Source organism: Solanum lycopersicum, chromosome 1 (genome assembly GCF_036512215.1).
Source record: "Solanum lycopersicum chromosome 1, SLM_r2.1".
NCBI lineage: Eukaryota > Viridiplantae > Streptophyta > Magnoliopsida > Solanales > Solanaceae > Solanum > Solanum lycopersicum.
Window position 1 is genome coordinate 90395201 of NC_090800.1, and position 20422 is coordinate 90415622.

Genomic DNA, 20422 nt, shown 5'->3' on the forward strand with positions numbered 1-20422 from the left:
ACCAACTTTATTCATTCTTCAATATTTCTTTTGATTTCCTCTCAATACATGATTTCATTCGAAAGTTGACGTATATTAAATACATTTTGACGTATCATTTATTTATATAGAGAGAGAGAGAATGCAATTATGTATTTGATGATTTTAATTGTCTTTTTTTTTTTATTTTTTGTATGAGCAATTAACTTTTATGCATGAAAATGTACAATTAATGTTGTAGATTTAATGAATTAGAACTCACTTTTATTGTATTCAGTAGTTTTAATTATCAACATAACATTTTGAATGTATATTTATTTATAGGTTGATAGCCCCGGTCTTGAAAACTGGTATAGTTTTGAACAAAGAACTATCGAGGGTTCGAATCCCTCTCTCTCCTTTTTTGGGCAACTTTCACGTATAGCAAATAAAAAAAATTATATTTGTATGCTATAGCAAAGTTTGCATAATTGCGCTCCATAACAAACATAGAAACTGTATAATTCGATATACATATACAGTTGTAGAAAAATGAAGTGTATAAAATGAATTGTATAATCATAAGTGTATATAATTTGAATTTGTATAAAATAAGAAAGAGAGAAAGACAAAAGAGACTTGACAAGGAATATACAATTGAATCGAATTGTATAAAACGAGAAAGAGAGAAATTAAATACAATTTGAAAATTGTAAAAAACGAGAAAGAGAGAAAGGCAAAAGAAACTGGCAGGTGAGTATTTTTATTGTATAATTATAAGTGTCTAGGACGAAAATATATGTACTTGCATGTGTATATACAATTTTCTCACGCTTTATATAAACAAAAACGCAATTTATACATTTCGCTTCTGTTTGTATAAGCGAGAAAGGCGAGGGTGGCGAGCTAGATTTGGGAGAGTGGCGAGCGAGATCTGGAAGAGGGTAGAGAGGGGAACAAAAATATATGTATTTATACAATTTTCTCTGTTTTATACAATTAAAAATAATTTTTATACACTTGTGTTTGTATAAAAAGTAAGGAAGCGAGCGAGAGATTGGAGGAGAATGGCGAGCAAGATATTTGGGAGAGAGGCACCTGACAATTTTTTGCAAATATTTAGAGCATAATTAAATCAAACCCTAGTTACTCCATTTATTTTAGGTTATTAGTTTGCTATTATATACAATTTTCCCGGCAACTAACATTTTTGCATATCATTTATATTTGCTAAACATTATAAGTAATTAACACTATAATATTGAGTGTTCAAATAATTCCCCCAATTGAAACTTAAATCAAGAATATTATTGTGGGCCATTAATGGGCCTGAGCTATATTTGTTTGGACAAATATTGTTGGGCCTGCTTGCTCTTGAACGTAATTTCGCAGTTCACAGGCTCATTTGTACTTCTATCACTATTTTGTGTTGGTCTTTTAATTTAGGGAAACTTACGTAAATATACTATAATAAAAAAATATTTACCATTTATAGCAATAATAATTTTTTTCACTTGATCACTTTAATTTCAATTATAATACAAGTTTAGTACATTAATACAAAGAATAATTTATTATTCACATTTAATACAAATTTTAATGATGAATAATGCATTTATCACACATTTTAGTGCACTTATAATATAATGTGATAATTTTTTACCAAACAAACATGGTATATTTCAAAAAAAAATAATTAAAATTCATATAAATTACATACATAATTCACTTTTAAATACATATTATAAATTTAATACACCATTGCTATAAATGGTAATAAGCAAAAAGTATCGCTAAAATCAATAATTAATTTTTTATAATGTATTAATTTATGTAATTTTTCCTATAATTTTGTATCCCTCTTAAAAAGTAATTTCTTTCGCATATGGTATATTTTTTATGTTATAATATCTCATACATTATACCCAAGCTTACTTCAGTTTCTAAAATATCTTATGTCCTAGCATAAGTTGAATTGCTAAAAGGCAAAAAATTAATGATTAACTCATTCGAAGGAAAAAAGTGTAATTTTATGAATTTTAAGGTATCCTTTTTGGACACCACTATATAACTTAATCAGAGTTTTTTAGTATATATATCTATTTACTCTAATATAATCACATTGATGTGGTATTTCAAAAAAGTAACAAAGTCTTGCAACAATATCATAACTTTAGCATAAATGACTAAAGTTCAACCAATAAACAAACTTCAGTCATATGAAACTTTTTCATGACTAACTTCAGACGTTGTATATCAAATAAACATACAAAAGATTATACCTCATCTCAAGTTTTTCTTTTTTCTTTGCAAAAAATATCCAAAGCTTATTACTCAATAAAAATAAATAAATATATATATATATATATATATATTGTCAAACAAAATATATGGAGAATATAATAGTAGTAAGAATTAGTGGATGGATACATGAAAAGTTGAAGGTGAAAAGGTCCAACATCACAGGTTGTCATTTTGAAATGTCTGTTCATCCATAGACTAGACAGGAGTACTAATATATGGTGGATAACAGTCATAGATTAATGTTAAATCACTCATAACTAACCCCACGAACATAATAATATTCTAGCCGTTTTAATTTGTTTTTCTCAGTAAGGTTGTCTTTTTTTTTATATATAATTTCTTAATTTTAACTTTTAATATGACATATTTAAAAACACAAGTTTAATAATTTTCTTTATTTTTTTAATTTTAAACTTTGTGTCAATTCAAAATTAAAGTCAGACAAAACAAATTAAAATAGGGGATAAAGAGTCTTTGTAAAAATCTTTTCCAGCTATACCTATTAAGCTATGTTAAGACATCACTTCATTAACCCACTAATGTTCTTCAACAACCTTCTTGTTTTATATGTAGTAAGCAACTTGACAAAAGGAAAAAAAAGATAGTGTTATTTTTCAAGATTCTTCCAACAAATTTTGAGATTTTGTTTGGATATTCTAGAGCTAATTATTGTTACTTGTTAGTAGTACTCACCCACACCGACATTTTAAAAATCTCTTATTTCGATTAAGCTGTTTTCATGTTCTAAAGTTTAAAATTCTAAATAAAACAAATATTACTATAATGAAAATATCTTTTAACGGTAATAGATGTACATATTAACAAAAATATTAAACCTTTATCAGCATTAGTAAATTTTCATTGAATTCAATATAACTATAACTCTAGTGATATTTATCAAGAATGTAAAATAATTAAACTATTATCGTTAATTAATTCGTATCGTCACAGTATATAATTCTTTTGGATACAAAAATACTTTTTCAAAGTATATATATGACAAACGAATATAATCTCATGACATAATGATATCACATATATATTTAATCATACTGACACTAGTAATTCTTTTACACACCAAAGTACTTATTATCGTATCAAGAAAGCGTGTATATATATAAAACAAGAAAAGCTGTACAATATTTTAACCAATACGTGCACAACATATTTTCACTAGTTAGTATTTTATAATATATAGTATTGGCCCATATGATAGCATAGTGTTGTTGTATAATAATTATAATACTATATATACACTTGAATACTTTTCAAATACTTATTTTTTTTTTGGTAGGTCGTACTACATGTGCTTAATTATTGGTTAATTTTAGGGATAATGTAAAAGTACCCTCTCAACCTATACCCGAAATCTCAGAGACACACTTATATTATACTAAGGTTCTATTACCCTCTGAACTTATTTTACAAGTAATTTTCTACCCCTTTTTAGCCTACGTGACACTAGTTTGAAAAAAAAAATCAACCATCGTTGGACCCACATAATGTCACGTAAGTCAAAAAGGGGTAAAAAATTATTAATAAAATAAGTTCAGGGGTAATAGGACCTTAGTATAGTATAAGTGTGTCTCTGAGATTTCGGTCATAGGTTAAGAAGCTACTTGAGCATTATCCCTTAATTTTATTTTCTTTTATGAAGCAGTAATTTTTATTAGTCAAATGTTCTTATCAAAGTACCGCAAAATATGGAGGATGATCTTTTTTGGATTACGACATAGGTTGTGGGAACATTATGGTAGTTGACGTAGCACCCAACAAAAAGAAAATTGAAAAAAAAAATTCCCCTCAAAAAATAATTAAAATAATTATTTTTTTGTTGTCAAAATTTCATTGGCAAAGTGGAGGAATAAGAAATATTATAGAAATACTAGTAGCCTCAAAAGTCTTTAAAATTCAGAATAAAACAAAAAAAATAATATTATTTAAATCTAGCTTTCACCAGCTTAAAAGATCTACTTGCAATTTATTTATGTTCATACAGAAAGGTGTTGAAAAATTGAAATATACACTAATTATTACTAATATTCTATTGCCACAATAATTAAAAGCCGGTTCACATTAAACAACCCGACCCGTGAAGAAGAAGAAAAAAAAAAAAGGAGATAGTGATACTTATAACAGTAGTATATATATGAGGAACCAAATTCATTAATGGTAGCAAAAAATCTCCAACTTTATAGGACATAATATTAAGATTAGCTTTGTCCTGATCTCCTCTTAATTAATTAAAGTAAGTCACTAATTCCTTTAATTTCCTTATATATTTTACTTTTTATGTGTATCCATTTCCACAATTTTATTTGGATTTTTTTTTATTTTTGTTCAGGATTTCTCCACATTGTTTTTGGGATTTTTCAAGAATTTCGTAATTTACGAGGTACAATTCTATCCACTGGAGCGAAATAAACTTTTAGCGAGAATTAAAATTTTTTCTTTTTACTCGATAGAATTGCCACTTAAATATAAAATAGTCAATTGTGGGTAAAAAAAAAGTTATTTTTGTTGCAAAAATGTGTGGTTTCAAAGCCCAAACTCTTAAAAATCTAGACAATTTTTCACGTTTTTTTTTTCAAGATTATTGAAATTTAGAATTGAATATTTATATTTTTGTTGCAGGAAATGGAATATTATGGGTTTAATCAACATTGGCCTATTAGCTCATATGATGAGCTAAGTGCAATATCTATAGCAAATTCATTTGGTCATGAGAATAATTTGCATGAATCATTCATCTCTCATCATCAGCCACTATTATGCCATAAAAGGCCTATAGAATTGTCCCAAATTATTGAAGAAAGGCCACTAAAAAATTCCAAAACAAGTCATAGCTGGAACAATACTATTGAAATTGATCAAATATTGAGCTCACAATCTGTGGTTTCTCCCAATTATTCCCATTTGATGAACTCATCAAATAATTACACTAACCAACAAGTTGTGACAATGAAGCCCAAAGAGGAAACAACTAATTTGTCATCAAGCAGTATAACTTTTGCAGCTGATCATTGTCATAACAATATGGTTTGTCATCAAGATTCTTTTGCTAATCAGAATTATATGATGTTTAAGGCTGCATCATGTCAAGGTGCTAATAAGAGTGTTAGCACTAATGGAAAATTAACACAAGCTCAAGATCATATCATTGCTGAGAGGAAAAGACGCGAAAAGCTTAGCCAAAGATTCATTGCTTTATCTGCTCTAATTCCCGGACTCAAAAAGGTACTTAAGATACACTTATATCAAGATTATGAATATGTTCGATACGAAGAAAATCATTTTATTTTTTAAATTTTTTGAAAGATATATGACCTATTTTTGGAGTTTCTGAGTGGTTGCAACTAAAATGAAAAATAAGTCGATGATAGATTAGCACATTATATCGTGTGGTAGTGCTTAATTTGATGATTTTTCTTAGTTTTCAAGATTGATAGTTGTGTATATCAATCTTGAAAAGTAAGTGTTTGTTGGACCAATAATAATGCTAAGTCAAGAGTTCCATAAAGTTTTTGAAGGAAAATGACTTTCGTTCAAAATTCATTTTTCTCGAACTGGACATCTATTTTTAGTATACTGGACAAGTAAATATTATTAGCGTGAGTAATATATATTTACTAAACTTTTGGTATGATGAATAGATGGACAAGGCTTCAGTTCTTGGAGATGCAATAAAATACTTGAAACAACTTCAAGAGAAAGTGAAGACGCTTGAGGAGCAAACAAAGAAAAAATCAGTGGAATCTGTTGTATTTGTTAAGAAATATGAACTTTATGGAGATGGTGAAAATTCTTCATCAGATGAAAATTACTCAAGTGGTACTGTGCCAGTTGATGAGGCACTCCCAGAAATTGAAGCAAGAATATCTGAAAAAGATGTATTAATTAGAATCCACTGTGAAAAAAGCAAAGGAGTTGTTGAGAAAACAGTTGCTGAAATTGAGAAACTTCATCTATCAGTCATCAATACATGTGCCTTGTCTTTTGGAACTTCTGCTCTTGACATTACCATAATTGCTCAGGTATATTTGTTCGCTTTTACTTCTTCGTTATATTAAAAATATCTTTTTATTTTTACTAGTACACACTATACATCAAGATAAAAAAAAAATTCATATTTTTACTATGACATTTGTGACATGGTGTTAAGAATGATTACTAATATGCTATTATTATATTACAATTTAAACTACATTGATGTTGTTAGAGAAATTCCATACTATTATGTGAATATAACTTAACTTCTAGATTATACTTTTTGTTATAACTATTAATTTTATACTTTACATGTGGTAATTAGGTTATTATTTTACTTTTTTTCATTTTCAAATTCTTAAAAGGCTTAATTCCATGCAGATGGATGAGGAATTTGCAATGACAGTAAAGGATCTTGTCAAAAATTTGCGCTCAGCTCTCAAAGTGTTTATGTGAAGGGGTGTGATCGTTGACCAACTTATCGTAATTTCTTTTAAAGCGTTTGATACAACAAAAGTCATTTTACCGTTTTCTTTTTCCAGTTCTATAATTGGATGTTTAGGGTTGTGAGGTCAAATTCACCTTTTTTTTTTTTCAAAACCAAGTCCTTTGAAGCTTGTTTGCCGTGGGGTTAATTAAGTCATTTTTTAGGGAGGATTTATTTTTTAACCTCTCATTTTTGCATGGTTAAATTTGTTAATTTACCATGTTCAATTTATCCACCTATTGTAAAGATATAGTTGACCCCATGGCTTAGGCATTTTTTTTCTCTTTTATTATAAATATTTTTCCATGAGGAAGGTTGAGAAATTCAACGTATACCAAGTGGTTAGAGAAAAGGGACAATACAAGGTTTTATTTTTTTAGGGGTGAAATTAGGGCATCAAGCTTTGTATCATTAGTTTGATTTAATTTGTCAATGTTTTAGACATCCTCTTGAAATTATCTTCGAATTTGGAGGGTCTCTTTTGTTGTTTATGTAATCTCATTTGGTTCATGATATGGAATAAAACCACACATTATTGTCAATCTCTTAATTCTTTTTTTATAATATAAAATAAAGTTGATTCATGATTCCCTTTTAAGTTATTTTTACGTCTTTACATTTACCTTTAGAAAAACGAAATATATAATTGCATTATAAACTGCTGTTTTTACTATTGAGATGGTAAAGCAGAGTCTTAATTACATATTTAATACAATTTAATAGTTTAGACTAAATTCTATATTTATATTATGAAAATCATTTAATAAATATAAAATTTAGAACCTAAAGTAGATTACAATCTTTTTTGGAAAACAAAACCCATAAATTTACATTCTAGATTCATTCCTCCCGTCACCCTTCTTAATTCTTTTTATTTTTTTAGAGTTAAAATAAATTAAATAAAAATCTTATATCGTTCACATGAAACATGATCTAGATTGTGTTATTTTTTTAAAACAACATGATCTAGGTCCAAAGTATCAAAGTCCCATTATGATTTTGCCCTAGAGAAGAAAAGTGCAAAAGGCCAGAATTGATCAAAGTTTGGCCAAAAAAATTAATAAAATATAAAAAAAGATTTACTTTAAAATAAATTAAATCTTTTTTCTATTTTTTTAGTTAAAAGATAGTACTAAAATTAAAATTAAAAGGGTAAATTATTTTAAAAGATAAAATAAACAAAATATCATTTTGATAGTGATTTTTTAAAAAAAAATTCTAAATAGATATTAAGGAAAATCAGCAGCGATTTCCAATTGAAAAAAATATTTTTTATTAAAAACGTTGTCACAGCAGCGATTTTAGATTTTTTTAAAAAATACTTTTAAACACTGCAGGGGTAGCGATTTTTTAAAAAAAATTAGATAAAATCGCTCATAGAACATCGATTTTCATGTGTTAACGACGTTAAAATAAACCGCTACGTGTAGCCATTTTACCATTTTGATTATAAATCTTTTCTATGTATCCTTTTAGAATTTTATCGAATTTTTTTTTTATCCTTTCAACTCTAAACTCTGTAAACTATAATGACGTGCATAAATTTTTTTTTTCAAGAACGACAAATAAAATGGATTCGAAGGAGTATCAAACTAATACATATTTTTTATATATAATCAACTCTACGACTTCTTGGATAAACGCTGATTTATTTTAATTGAATTTAAATTATACAAATCTTGTGTCATGCTGACTACAATGTGACGTCTATGCTTCAGCCGTAATTTGAACATTAGTATATTTTTATGTATCTCATGTCTCCACTTCCCTTCATAAATTATACAAACATTGTTTTTATTAAATTTCTTAATTTGAATAAACTATTTACAGACGACGTTTTCTTGCAATTTTTGACAAACTAAATAATTAAGTGAGCACTATCTTGTACTGATCAAACTTAACTTGTCAGATTAATGTGACAGCTAACAAATGGATAAACAGTTTGTTTAATTACGAATAATTAAAGAAAATAAATGAGATTAACCCTTTAACAATTACAATTATGCTTAATTAAAATATCTAATTAACATTTAACTAGGAATAAAAGTTGGTATAACAATGAGTCCCTACAAGAGATCGTAATCTTTCTTGACAAATCAAGATTCCACGACTTTTCTTTATGTAATGACAATTAGTAGGTAGATAATTTAATGAACAGAATAAATTATGTGTGGAAAATAATATGATATGTACATACGTAGAAGTTGTTTAGGACTTAGGAGATTTATTCATTTTTTATAATTTTTTTAATTAAATATAACAAGGCATGATGTCACTCTTTTTTGTCTTTTTATATACAAATGTTGAAACTAGATCAGATAATTTTTGTAATTGGTTTAGCTAATGACAATATTCAAGGCAATTATTGTACTTAGGCTTGAAAAACTTTGTATTATAGTTGTAATAATTAAGATCCTTTCTAATTAAACTGTACTAGTTTTGATACGATCTACTATCTACCAAACGGCTAAAAAAAATGATCAAATTGCTCAATTTAAACTTACTTCCCATAAATTATGAAAAACTTGCCTATGCGGAAAGAGACTGATACATTTTTTCTTCGTTTTATTTTATTTGCCCTAGTTTACAATTATTAAAAAAATAATTAACTTTTTTTTAAAAAAAAAAATCCTTAATAAACAAATTATTTTAAGGAAATGTATCTTGAGACGAGAGGATATCTAGATTCTCATTAAAGAAATTATATAAAGTTGATTCATATATACATTAACAATTAATATATATATATATATATATATATATATATATGGTGTCATAAAAAAAGTTAATTAAAGCGATTTGATATTTTTAATATTTTTTTTATAGAGTAATTTGTCTAGATAGTCATCTATTTTTGGGAAATTATCCTGAAATATCACTGATGTTTGTTGTAGAACGATAATATCACCCAACTTTGTCTATTTTTCTCAAAATATACTTGACACAAAAAAATACTTTATTTCTCTCCTACTAGAGTGTCATGTCACATTTTTTAATTTATTATTGATATTTTTCTATTTCTTTTAAAGAACCGGAGGAACCGACATATTTTCTTGAAGAACCGGAGGAGTTCATATTACAGTTCTTAATGTAATTGTTTTACTGGGTAAAATATGTGAATTTGTCTATTTTTGTAATAAAATCTATCGATATATAATAGGAGAAGTAAAAGTGTCACATGTCAGCACCCCAAATATTCAAGAATTTTAATTTTTCAAAAAATATTTTAAATATGCTTTAAAATACAATTAAAAAAAACAGGAATTTTAATAGCTATTTTAAATAGAAAATAAAAGTTCTCTTGCTTAAAAAAAATGTAACGGCAAAAAATGAATTATTTTAAAATGTCTCTAATTTCAATTTAAAAAAAATGAAATCAAACTATTTATATAAAAACAGTAATGACTAATACCGGGGGGGACTCAAATTTCAATTTTTAAGGTTAAAAAATGAAAACTGCAAATTGAATTATTTTATAAAAAACTGTAATATCTATTTATATTTATCACACTTTCAGGGATTTTAGAAAATGCTCCAACAAAATGAAATGTACAAGTATCTATCATAAAAAAACTATAATTTTATTATTTCAAAAATTAATTAAAAAACTTATAGTAAAAAATAATAATTATCATTAAAAAATTAAAAAGTTAATTTTTAAAAAAAGTAGTTAAAACAATCCATTAGTAGTTATTTGTAAAAATCGGTACTTTTTTTCATTCATTTCAAAAATTATTAATACATCTAAAAAAAGAACATTTTCAAAAATGCAATATTTTAAAAAAAAAAACATATTGCAACATAATATCTAAATAAGTTTAAAGCATATTTTTTAATAATAAGAAAATAAAATAATGTGACATGTCATCCTAATAGAAGAGATATAATGTATTTTTTGTGACAATATAGGATAAGAAAAATAGGTAAAGTTGGGTGATATTGTAATCCTAAAACAAACAGAAGTGATATTCCTAGATAATTTCCCAACACGAGTGACTATCTAGGGAAATTACTCTTTCTTTATTAGGGTGCATGTTTAGTTGGGAAGAAAGTATTTTCTTAATTATATTTTTATTTATTTTTAATATTTAATTGATTAAATATATTTTCACTTTAATAGGATCAAACTGAATATGTTACTCCCTCCGTTTAAAAAAGAATGTCTCTATTTCCTTTTTAGTTTGTTTTCTTTTCAGTTTGTTTAAAAAACAATGTCTCCTTTTCATTTTTGGCAACACTTTAACTTTAACTTTTCACGCGGCATGTTTAAGACCACAAGATTAAGGATATTTTGTTACATTTGACATAATTTTAGTTTAGAATTACGAGATTAAAAAATCTTCTTTCTTTTTCTTAAAACCCCTTTCTAAGTCAGATTAGGTCATTCTTTTTAAAACAGAGGGAATACTTTGATTAAATACTTTCTCTAAAAAAAAAAACAAGTAATTTTATTAAAATTAGTAGATTAAAATGAATTTCTTATTAAAAGTAGAATACATCTGTTATACAAATGTCAAGCAACATACCTCATTATTTAAACTGACATCGGTAGCCCCCTTCTGTACCCTCACCACTCCACACTCCTATCAAGATTTATTTAAATTAGATATAAATAATTTTAAAATAATGATTTATTTACATACTAAAAAAAAAAAAACTCAATATTTATTTATATAGAAAAAAAATTCCTATTAAAGACGGTCCAACGCATCCTGGCACATTCTAGAAGGTCAAAAACAGCAAATGTATTTGGGTAGAGATTTATGACCAAAGGTTTATACGTGGCAGATTGAGAGAACTTGTAATTGAAACTAAAACATCTTCTATTTTGGCATTTATTGACAGAATTATAATTTATAATTATATTATATCCTGCTGTACCTTTTATATCACTTTTTGACCACTTTTTATGGTCGGTTACTTTAAATTAGGTGAAGGAAAACAGGTGAGTATTTATACTGCACAGTATTTTAATAGAGTTTAAAGACTATTAGTTATATATTTTAAAAATTTATGCGTAGATATTCTATAAGTGATCTCATAAAGTAATATCGATCGTGATATAACTTAAACTCATTTCAATAATTTGATTTTATCAAATACTACACGTACTAGGGCCTTTTAGATTTTTATACTAGTGGATACAAGACATTTTAAACATCATGATACAATTCTATCAATTATAACACTTTATTTAGTATTTTGCGTGGTCTTTTCGGTTATCTGTTTATTAAATTCAATTTGATATATTTTGTTAATATTTGAAATATAAAATAAACATGAATGTGCAAATATATTGGAACAGAGTTGTTGAATCCAGTCGAAAGTTTCACATTCAGAATGTGTGTGTAAGCCCAATCAATAGGTCCAATAGTTGTGCTAAAGGTTTAAACCCATAAATCATCCTTAATTTTGATCATAGATCATATTCTAATTTTTAACTTATAAAATGTTAGAATCCCATTAATTCTTTCTTGATTTTGAAATTTTAGCAATTTTTGAACTCCATAAATCGTTCTTTAAAATTCTTTTCAAATTCCAGCAGTGTTTGTGGGATTTGTTTTGTGTTTTAGTTGGGAGCATATTTATCCAAAAAAAAAATTATGATATCAAAAGAGTGACTAAATGTTAATAAACATATCAAGTGAAGGCTAATTATTACTCTCTATTAGAAAAAAATGACTATTTACCTACTTAATCCGTTTTGAGGGATGTGCAGGATAGACGATTCAACGTCACTATTTAAGATATAGCCACATTTGACATTGTATCAAATATTAACATTTTTGTCGCTTTAAAATCAATTTAAGGTATTCACAATCAAACTTGAAAAAATTATAGCTTGAAGTTTAGCAACATTTTATCATTGTTTTGCATATAAATTGGCATGCCAACATCAAATTAAACTTCGTACAGATTTTACCTCAAGTTGTAGAATAATTGTCAAGTGAGAATTGAATACCTAAACTTGATTCATTTTTGTGTGAACTTCGCACCATATTTTAAGTTGCTTATATAGTGAGAAGCGAACTATAAATATAAGCTAGATGATAATTTTTTTTTTAATTTCTCATTCACTTTCCGTATTTAGAGTCCAACTAATCAAGAATCAAACTGTGTAAGGCAAAGTGTTTAATGTGATTTGTTATATTAAACATTAACTTATACACAAGAGGTTTCGTGGTGTAGTTGGTTATCACGTCAGTCTAACACACTGAAGGTCTCCGGTTCGATTCCGGGCGAAGCCACTTTTTATCTTTCCCTAAATCGAATTGCATAAATTTTTAATATTTTAATCCAATTAGTAATATTAACAATTTTTAATGCGACGAACACGGATAAGGGGTCCCACCATATAAAAACCGCCACGTCATTCACCCAATTATATCAATCCACATCAGATCCTCACCTCTCATTGGTCGAACGATTCCACGTCATCATCTGTCTCAATTCTCAACCACGAATTCCCACAAAAATCAATTAAACACATCACACCCTTTTTCATTCTAAATTAGAAAAAAAAAATAAGAAGAAGAAGAATCCATCTCTTAAGCATTACTTGAGATTTGAGAATTTCCCATTCTATTCCATTATTTTTTGAGACATCAAATCTCCTGTTCCTTAGAATTTCAAATTATTTATCAATGGATTTGAGACGATCATCTCGTTGTTGTTATCTCTTTGCCATATTTATTCTTGCCATTGCTGTCTGGTTTTCTCCATCTGCAGCTTCCATCGCTGGCAAAGATATTAATCCTCCATATCCTAAAGCTATTTCTGTAAGTCATTCAACCTTTTTCTTTTCTTTATTAATCTTTATTTGTGATTGTTCTCTTACCTAATGACAGACAAGATTGCACCAGAAAATTAAGGCAAAAAATTGATTGTTTGGATCTTAGTGATTATGTTAACATCAATTAGGTGTCTAAAGTTTTTAATTATTAGAGATACATTATTGTTAGTCTGTTGTTGTGATTTGTTTTGGATTCGTTAGACTGATTGTGTTACGGTAACAATGCAATGAGGCAGAGTTTTACACGTGAGATTTGATTTAGGGTTTGTTTTTATGTGTTGTAGTTGGGATTGTGTTTGGAGTTTCTGATTGTTGGTTTTGTTTTCTGCTTGTTTTGTAGGACTTGAAGGAGTCAATTGTAAAGGGTTTAGGTTTTCAAGCGGAGGATTTCAAGATATCTGGGTTTGATTTGAAGGATGCTCTTGTGGGTAGGTCGGTGTCTTATGAGTTTGATGTGGAAGTTGATAATAAAGTAATTCCCTTAAAGCTTTTGGAGGATGTGAATAAATGGGAATTTGTAGATTTGCCTATTTTTCGGGTAGAGAAAGGTGAAGAAAATGGGTTGGTTGAAAGGCAGACATTGGAGAATCAGGTGCCTGTTTTGGCTCCATTTACTTTGGCAGGTCCCATGGAGCTGTGGATCCAGGATGCCAAGGACATGAGAATTTCATTACCTGTAAGTCTTTTGAAAGCTAGCTTTCTTATTTGATATATTCAGCAACAAAATTTGTTTTTTAATAGTAGTCCTCTATCGCAATGTTGAATGTTTTTCTCCTCTTTTTGGCTCTATATTTTGTTTTCTTATGAGTTCTAATACCTTAGGATGCATGGTATTCCTATATGTTTAGTTGCGAGAGACGCTCTTGTCGTGTTCCTTTTCTTTTTGGTGTTTCAAGAGAGTCTGCTATTGCTGTTAACCCAGAAAAGAGTCTTCTTTTGCTTATATAGTTATGGAAGGACCCCTGTTCAGACATGTGTGCTTCTCCGAGTTTTAAGCTGGAAAGCACTTCCTCAATGACAGTATAATCTTCCATTGGTTTCATGTGCAATGATGGCCTTTACTCTTATTGATAAGCATTGATCATGTTGTGTAGGACATTTGCTGCTGTAGGTTTTATTGGACTGAAAATAGGATTCCTGTCTTGTTGGTGGATTTTAGTTGAATTACTTTAGTACGTTAGATTGACGTTCTATATCTGTCCTGGGAAATAGAGTCACTCTACTGAAATCTTGATAGCTTAACTATCCGAAGTTCACTTAAATATGGCTTACCAAGATTCAGTTTGTTTTATGTGTTGATTGTCTTTCTTCAGTTAGTTGTCTGCACTCTACCACTTGTCTAAGTAAATATTAAAATGATTTGAAGTTATAAATGTTCTATTTTTTTGCTAATTTTCATGTCACTGATCTACTCTGCTTCTGTTCTTGGTAACGACATGCAGCATGATGTGGATGCTGGGGAGTTGAGGAAAGTGATTTTAGCCGATGGTGCTGTCGTTACTGTCAAGGGTGCCAGATCTGTTAGCCTGCGGCACCCTATAGAACTTCCACTGCCCTTCAACAGAACGATAAATGGCTTTGCCTCTGGTATGTTGGCATTGGCTGAATATCTACGTCAAGCTTCTCTCGCTCAAGAGGGACCTCTCCTCTCTCTTAGAATTGTTGGTCCTACATCTCTTACATCCCCCACCTCACCATCTGCCCCTTCTGCAAACAAACTTAAGCTTAAACGGCTTGCACCTGGTCTTGTTGAGTTGTCATCAGTATCAAAATTGAAAGCCATGGACGCCATCTCCACTATTGATCTCCAGGGAGAAACCACTGCACTTCTTACACCCAATCAATTCACTACATTGTGGCCTGTTACATCTATCAATGGTTCAAACTCGAACTTGCTTGGTTTTGAGGCCTTGCTTTCTAATATACTGGGTCCTAAAGCAGGTAAAAAAGGTTCTTTCAAGTTGTTAAAGGCAGATGTATCAGCCCAGACTTTTGTGAAGATTGGTTTTGGAGTTGAGAAGAAGTTGAAGGAAGGAGATGGGTTCAATTTGGAGGGTTATCCAGAGTGGAGAACTAAGCCTGAAACAGTAAGGATGCATTTTGAAGTTCTGGCAAAGGTAGATGGTGACAAAGTTGTGCCAGAGAAAATTGTGCAGGTTGATCCGATAACTATCGAGGACACAGTGGCACCCAGTGTGCAGTTGGGCAATGTCTCCATGTCAAAGACTCCAATTGTTCACCAACCTCCAAATCCATTCACCTTATAAACTCACTCTTTAGACGGGCAAGATTTGTGCTTGAGCAAAACTGTATAGATAAAATTGCCCTCTTCTTTTGTCCTCTGTTTTTATAGCTATTACATACATCAGGTACGAAGAGACCTAACTCTACGAATTCATCAAAGAAGTATCAGGAATATATGCCAGATCTTTTTGGTATTCAACAGTCTTTAGATTATTTTCATATTTAATGTCTTGGAAGTTCACCAATTTAACGTGAGAACGCTTTCCATCAGGTGGAACACATAAGAATTGGTTCTTTTTTTCTTTTACCAAAACTAGCAAAGCACATGAAGCTTATATTTGAATAATATTCGTTGCACAGACGAAATGTAGATGCTCTTTATTAAAAGCATTGTACTTAACAGACAAACATTTCATTTATAATATTTACCAGACAATCAGAAAAGGTATTACTGAATTTGAAACTCAATTCTAATTCCTGATGAAGGAAATTCCTTTCTGAATGCTCTCAGCAAGCTCTTTCTTGGCCTTCTCCAGTCCAATCCTGTTGGAATTTACTCAGTCAGAGAACTAACTTATCTAATATCCGAAGAATTGCAGGTCAAGCCTGGCGTTCTTACCTCTCATACTCATTTAGGGGACCAAGTTGATAGACTTCTTCAGCTCCAGTACGGCCAAGTCGTACTTTGGAGGCAAAGAAAGGGAGTTCTGTGACCTGTGTCAAAATTGCCAATGGTCAGTCAGGAAAATTTGACAGAAGAAAACAAGTAGGCCTTTGTTAGGACTTCGGCACTTGTGTGTTATGTCTAGCCTACTGCTCTTGATTGGCTATATAGGGGGAAACCAATACGTTTGAGGAAGTACCTGAGAAGCTACAAAAGCACAAGCCACCACACCGGCATCTCCTCTTAAGCCCTTGAGACAAACATCTGCAAATTTTACAGCTGCATATGCCTATAGGTATCACAATAGATTCAGTTTTACTCAATATGCCCATATCCAATGTTCAGAAAGCATAAACTGAAATAATTCAAGGAGTGATTCTAACCATAGATAGAGTTGCAGATCCAGCCCCTTTTTTTGCCTGCAAAGATAAAAATTCTTAAGGCGACAAATGACAGTTCAATTCTGGTTCAAGAAACTATCAGTATATGCTGAATTGCAAGTAGTGCACGCGTTTTGCTAGATGGTAGTTGCACAATACCTCAACAACCTCTGTTCCTCCATCTTGAATGCGCTTAGTCAAATATTCTGTTTCCTCGTGTGTGAAGGAGCAAGGAGGCTTGACCTACAATGTGTTACAAAGTTCACAATATCAGTATCACAGAGTAGATTTCAAGCTGCAGGAAAGTCTCTTTGTATATCCGCTAAAGTATAAATTTGTTAGACCTGTGAGAGAAGAGGCAAAATTGTCACCCCAGCATGACCTCCAACGACAGGAACCTCTACTTCCCTAGGATCTAGTCCCAAGACTTCTGCCTGTAAGTACCTCAATCAGATAGAAAGGAGAAGCAAAGGTTAAAAATATCCAGCAGTAAGTGGATGGAGCCACAAAATCAGTGACAGAAGTGTCAGATGAAATTTCAAAACCACGAAAATCGATCAAAAAACAAAGCCAAGATTCTTGGGAAAGATTAGATATTTACAGTTAGCTGATATAGAGGATGTAAGAAATAAACAGCGAAATCAAGCAAAGTTGATGAAGGTAAACGAGAACAGAACAATCTTATAAAAAGTGGTATACTGGGAACACTTACCACAAAAGTGTTAGCTCTCACAACATCAAGTGAGGTAACTCCAAGAAGCTTCTTTGGATCATAAGTGCCTGCTTTCTTGAAAACTTCAGCTGCAATAGGAACTGTGGAGTTCACTGGATTACTAATCAAATTGACAATAGCATTAGGACAGCACTTTGCAATTCCTTCACAGAGGGTCCTCACAATTCCAGCATTAATCTTAAAAAGATCATCTCTTGTCATTCCAGGTTTTCTTGGAATACCAGCAGGTATGATCACAAGGTCCATTCCTGTAAGTGCACCTTCAAGCTCACTTTGCCCTAGAAAACCCCTCACCTAAAATGAACAATAGAATATTATTCGCCATATTAGAAGAGTTAATTTCAACCACCAAAGCTTGTGGTGGAGTGGTAAGTACTTCTCCATTCTTAACTAGAGTTTTCGGATTTGCGCTCTGGGCATGGAGTTGCCTTTTGTTGGGAACACTTTTACCCAAAACTGGGACTTCCCGGTGCGAATCTGGATTAAATTTCACGCATAGTCACTAAACTTCACCATTACTCACATCACAGTAACTGATCCGTATCCACTATAACACTAAAGTAACAAATACTAATGTTTTACTAAGGTAACTGAATTTCGCTAACCATAAACAGTAGAGTTACGAAAGTCTATCCACTTTGACATTTATCATGGATATAGTTCAGTGACTATACGTGAAATTTACTCGATAATCTAACAAAAAAGAAGTGAAGATAGTGGTGAAAAGAACTCACAACAGCACCAGTGTCCATGTGGCTAATATCAGCAGTAACACCAGGAGCATTAACAACATCATAGAGATGAAGAACTGAGACTAAAGGATTCATCTTCATCAACATTGCAAGTGGCTGCCCAATTCCTCCAGCAGCACCCAGTATAGCAACTTTGAATCCAGCTGCTCCACCTTTTGCTCTGCAATTTGTTCTTTCCAAAATAGACCCATCTCCCATCTTTACGAGTATAGCGAAAAACAACAGTTTTAATTATCAAATAATTTGTTCAAGTAAAGTCAGAATTTCAAGAATTCACCATCTATTGAACTTTAAAAATTCATTCAACTGAATACCCAGTAGAAAGAGTACAGACCTGGGGATTTGAAGGGTAAAGATGAGCTGAAATTCTGGCTATTCGTTGGTGAACTTCTGCACCTGATGGCTGCATCTTCCTGATTCTTTGGAATGAGAGAGAATTTGTGTTTCTAATTAGGATGTAATGATATTATTTCAACTCTTTTTTAAAAAGGGGGAAAATGCTCTTATGGATAAAATGAGAATAATATCAGGTGAATGGTGAAGGATTTTTTCTTTTTTTTTGGGCCCTTTCAAAACTTTTTGTGGAATACAATTTTTGTCAAGAATTATCCCTATGATCTAATGTTTGTGGCACACAAAAAATTGTTTTCTTCCCTAACTTGAAGCTAAAATTTATTTGGCTCTTAGTACACCTCTCAAAGTCTCAATGAGTATTGCTTCTTGAGTATTATTATTTGGTGAAGCAAGGTGTAACTCCCACAACTTTGGGCATAACTTGCATTCAAATATTTGATGATCTATGGAATTATGTAATTCTCACTAACACAACTCATGTGCATTCATTGTTAATGACACATAATAGGTTTTCATAGAAATATTCTTCAAGTGTATTGTCTATTGTTGTGAATTCTATAAACATTTTCTATAGAGCCAATCTTATTGATAATAATCCATTTTTAAAAGGGCAACTTTCAAATATAGCAAATAAAAAATTTATATTTGTATGCTATAACAAAGTTTCCATAATTGCGCTCCATAACAAACATAGAAACTGTATAATTCGTTATACATATACAGTTGAAGTAAATTGTATAAAAAGAAGTGTATAAAACAAGAAAGAGAAAGACACTTGGCAGAGAACTGTACAAAAACGAAGTATAAAATGAATAGTATTATTATAAGTGTATAGAACGATTATAAACAATTTGAATTTGTACAAAATGAGAAAGAGAGAAAGACAAAAGAGACTTGACAAGGAATATACAATTGAATCGAATTGTATAAAACGAGAAAGAGAGAAATTAGATACAATTTAAAAATTGTATAAAACGAAAAAGAGAGAAAGACAAAAAAAACTGGGCAGGGAAGTATTTTTATTGTATAATTATAAGTGTATAAGACGAAAACATATGTACTTGCATGTGTATATACAATTTTCTAACGCTTTATACAAACAGAAACACAATTTATACATTTCGCTTCTGTTTGTATAAGTGAGAAAGGCGAAGGTGGCGAGCGGATTTGGGAGAGTGGCGAGCGAGATATTTGGGAGAGAGGCGCCTGACAATTTTTTGCAAACGTTTGCTATGGAGCACAATTAAATCAAACCCTAACTACTCCATTTATTTTAGGTTATTAATTTGCTATTACATACAATTTTCCCTTTTTAAAATTATAACCGACTATATTTTTCCTTTTTCTTTAACTAACACTAGTGATATATTTATGTAATAGAAGAATTTAATGTAAAATTAATTTTTCAAATATCATTTACTTCCATAAGCAGAATCATTTTATAGTCCACAAAATACATATACTTTCACCCTTGAACCATTTTGGTCCTCACATGGAAGATGAATATGTAAGGGAAAATCTGCTAGAGAATAGTATAATTTTGGTTGGGCCGCAGACAAATGGGCCTAAATTCAAAGAGCGATGTCCTCTCTACTAATTTGTACACTATTTTGAGTTATAACTTATGTAAGTTCTAACGGGTCGTTCGATAGATGATTTCAAAAAAGAATTATGCATGTATTTTTAAGGGAAAATTATATGAAATGGCAAACATTCATAACTAATTATATATTAGGGGTATAGTTTAATTTATTTACATTATATAA

General features: G+C 30.1%; 3 protein-coding genes and 1 non-coding gene across 4 annotated transcripts; 3 read left to right on the top strand and 1 right to left on the bottom strand.

Annotated features, from left to right (window-relative positions):
• Positions 1–4431: 4431 nt before the first annotated feature.
• Positions 4432–7278, top strand: LOC101254428 (transcription factor bHLH18-like). Its single transcript, XM_004230610.5, has 5 exons — positions 4432–4510; positions 4607–4657; positions 4897–5499; positions 5916–6296; positions 6631–7278. Exons 3-5 carry the CDS (start codon positions 4900–4902, stop codon positions 6703–6705), a joined length of 1056 nt encoding a protein of 351 aa, XP_004230658.1. The 5' UTR covers positions 4432–4510; positions 4607–4657; positions 4897–4899; the 3' UTR covers positions 6706–7278.
• Positions 7279–12910: 5632 nt separating this feature from the next.
• Positions 12911–12984, top strand: TRNAV-AAC (transfer RNA valine (anticodon AAC)). The gene has a single exon. It is a non-coding gene; the product is annotated as a tRNA-Val (tRNA).
• A 188-nt stretch (positions 12985–13172) lies between these two features.
• Positions 13173–15972, top strand: LOC101254738 (protein TUNICAMYCIN INDUCED 1). The gene is made up of 3 exons (XM_004230611.5): positions 13173–13515; positions 13870–14205; positions 14972–15972. The coding sequence occupies exons 1-3, from the start codon at positions 13381–13383 to the stop codon at positions 15794–15796; spliced, it is 1296 nt and encodes a 431-aa protein (XP_004230659.1). The 5' UTR covers positions 13173–13380; the 3' UTR covers positions 15797–15972.
• A 271-nt stretch (positions 15973–16243) lies between these two features.
• On the bottom strand, positions 16244–18711 carry gMDH (glyoxisomal malate dehydrogenase). Its single transcript, NM_001247076.1, has 9 exons — positions 18637–18711; positions 18285–18500; positions 17530–17844; positions 17162–17251; positions 16977–17060; positions 16821–16856; positions 16637–16726; positions 16393–16487; positions 16244–16316 (listed from the first exon to the last, which is right to left on the bottom strand). Exons 1-9 carry the CDS (start codon positions 18709–18711, stop codon positions 16244–16246), a joined length of 1074 nt encoding a protein of 357 aa, NP_001234005.1.
• Between the last annotated feature and the right edge of the window lie 1711 nt (positions 18712–20422).

Bases quoted from the DNA above. Each gene is read 5' to 3' on its own strand.
- LOC101254428 (XM_004230610.5), top strand. From the start codon at position 4,900: ATGGAATATTATGGGTTTAATCAACATTGGCCTATTAGCTCATATGAT. The intron at 5,500-5,915 runs GTACTTAAGATA...TATGATGAATAG, and splicing joins TAATTCCCGGACTCAAAAAG to ATGGACAAGGCTTCAGTTCT. The intron at 6,297-6,630 runs GTATATTTGTTC...AATTCCATGCAG, and splicing joins ACATTACCATAATTGCTCAG to ATGGATGAGGAATTTGCAAT.
- LOC101254738 (XM_004230611.5), top strand. From the start codon at position 13,381: ATGGATTTGAGACGATCATCTCGTTGTTGTTATCTCTTTGCCATATTT. The intron at 13,516-13,869 runs GTAAGTCATTCA...CTTGTTTTGTAG, and splicing joins CATATCCTAAAGCTATTTCT to GACTTGAAGGAGTCAATTGT. The intron at 14,206-14,971 runs GTAAGTCTTTTG...AACGACATGCAG, and splicing joins ACATGAGAATTTCATTACCT to CATGATGTGGATGCTGGGGA.
- gMDH (NM_001247076.1), bottom strand. From the start codon at position 18,711: ATGCAGCCATCAGGTGCAGAAGTTCACCAACGAATAGCCAGAATTTCA. The intron at 16,727-16,820 runs GTTAGAATCACT...TGATACCTATAG, and splicing joins GATCTGCAACTCTATCTATG to GCATATGCAGCTGTAAAATT. The intron at 16,317-16,392 runs GTAAGAACGCCA...AAATTCCAACAG, and splicing joins CCCCTAAATGAGTATGAGAG to GATTGGACTGGAGAAGGCCA.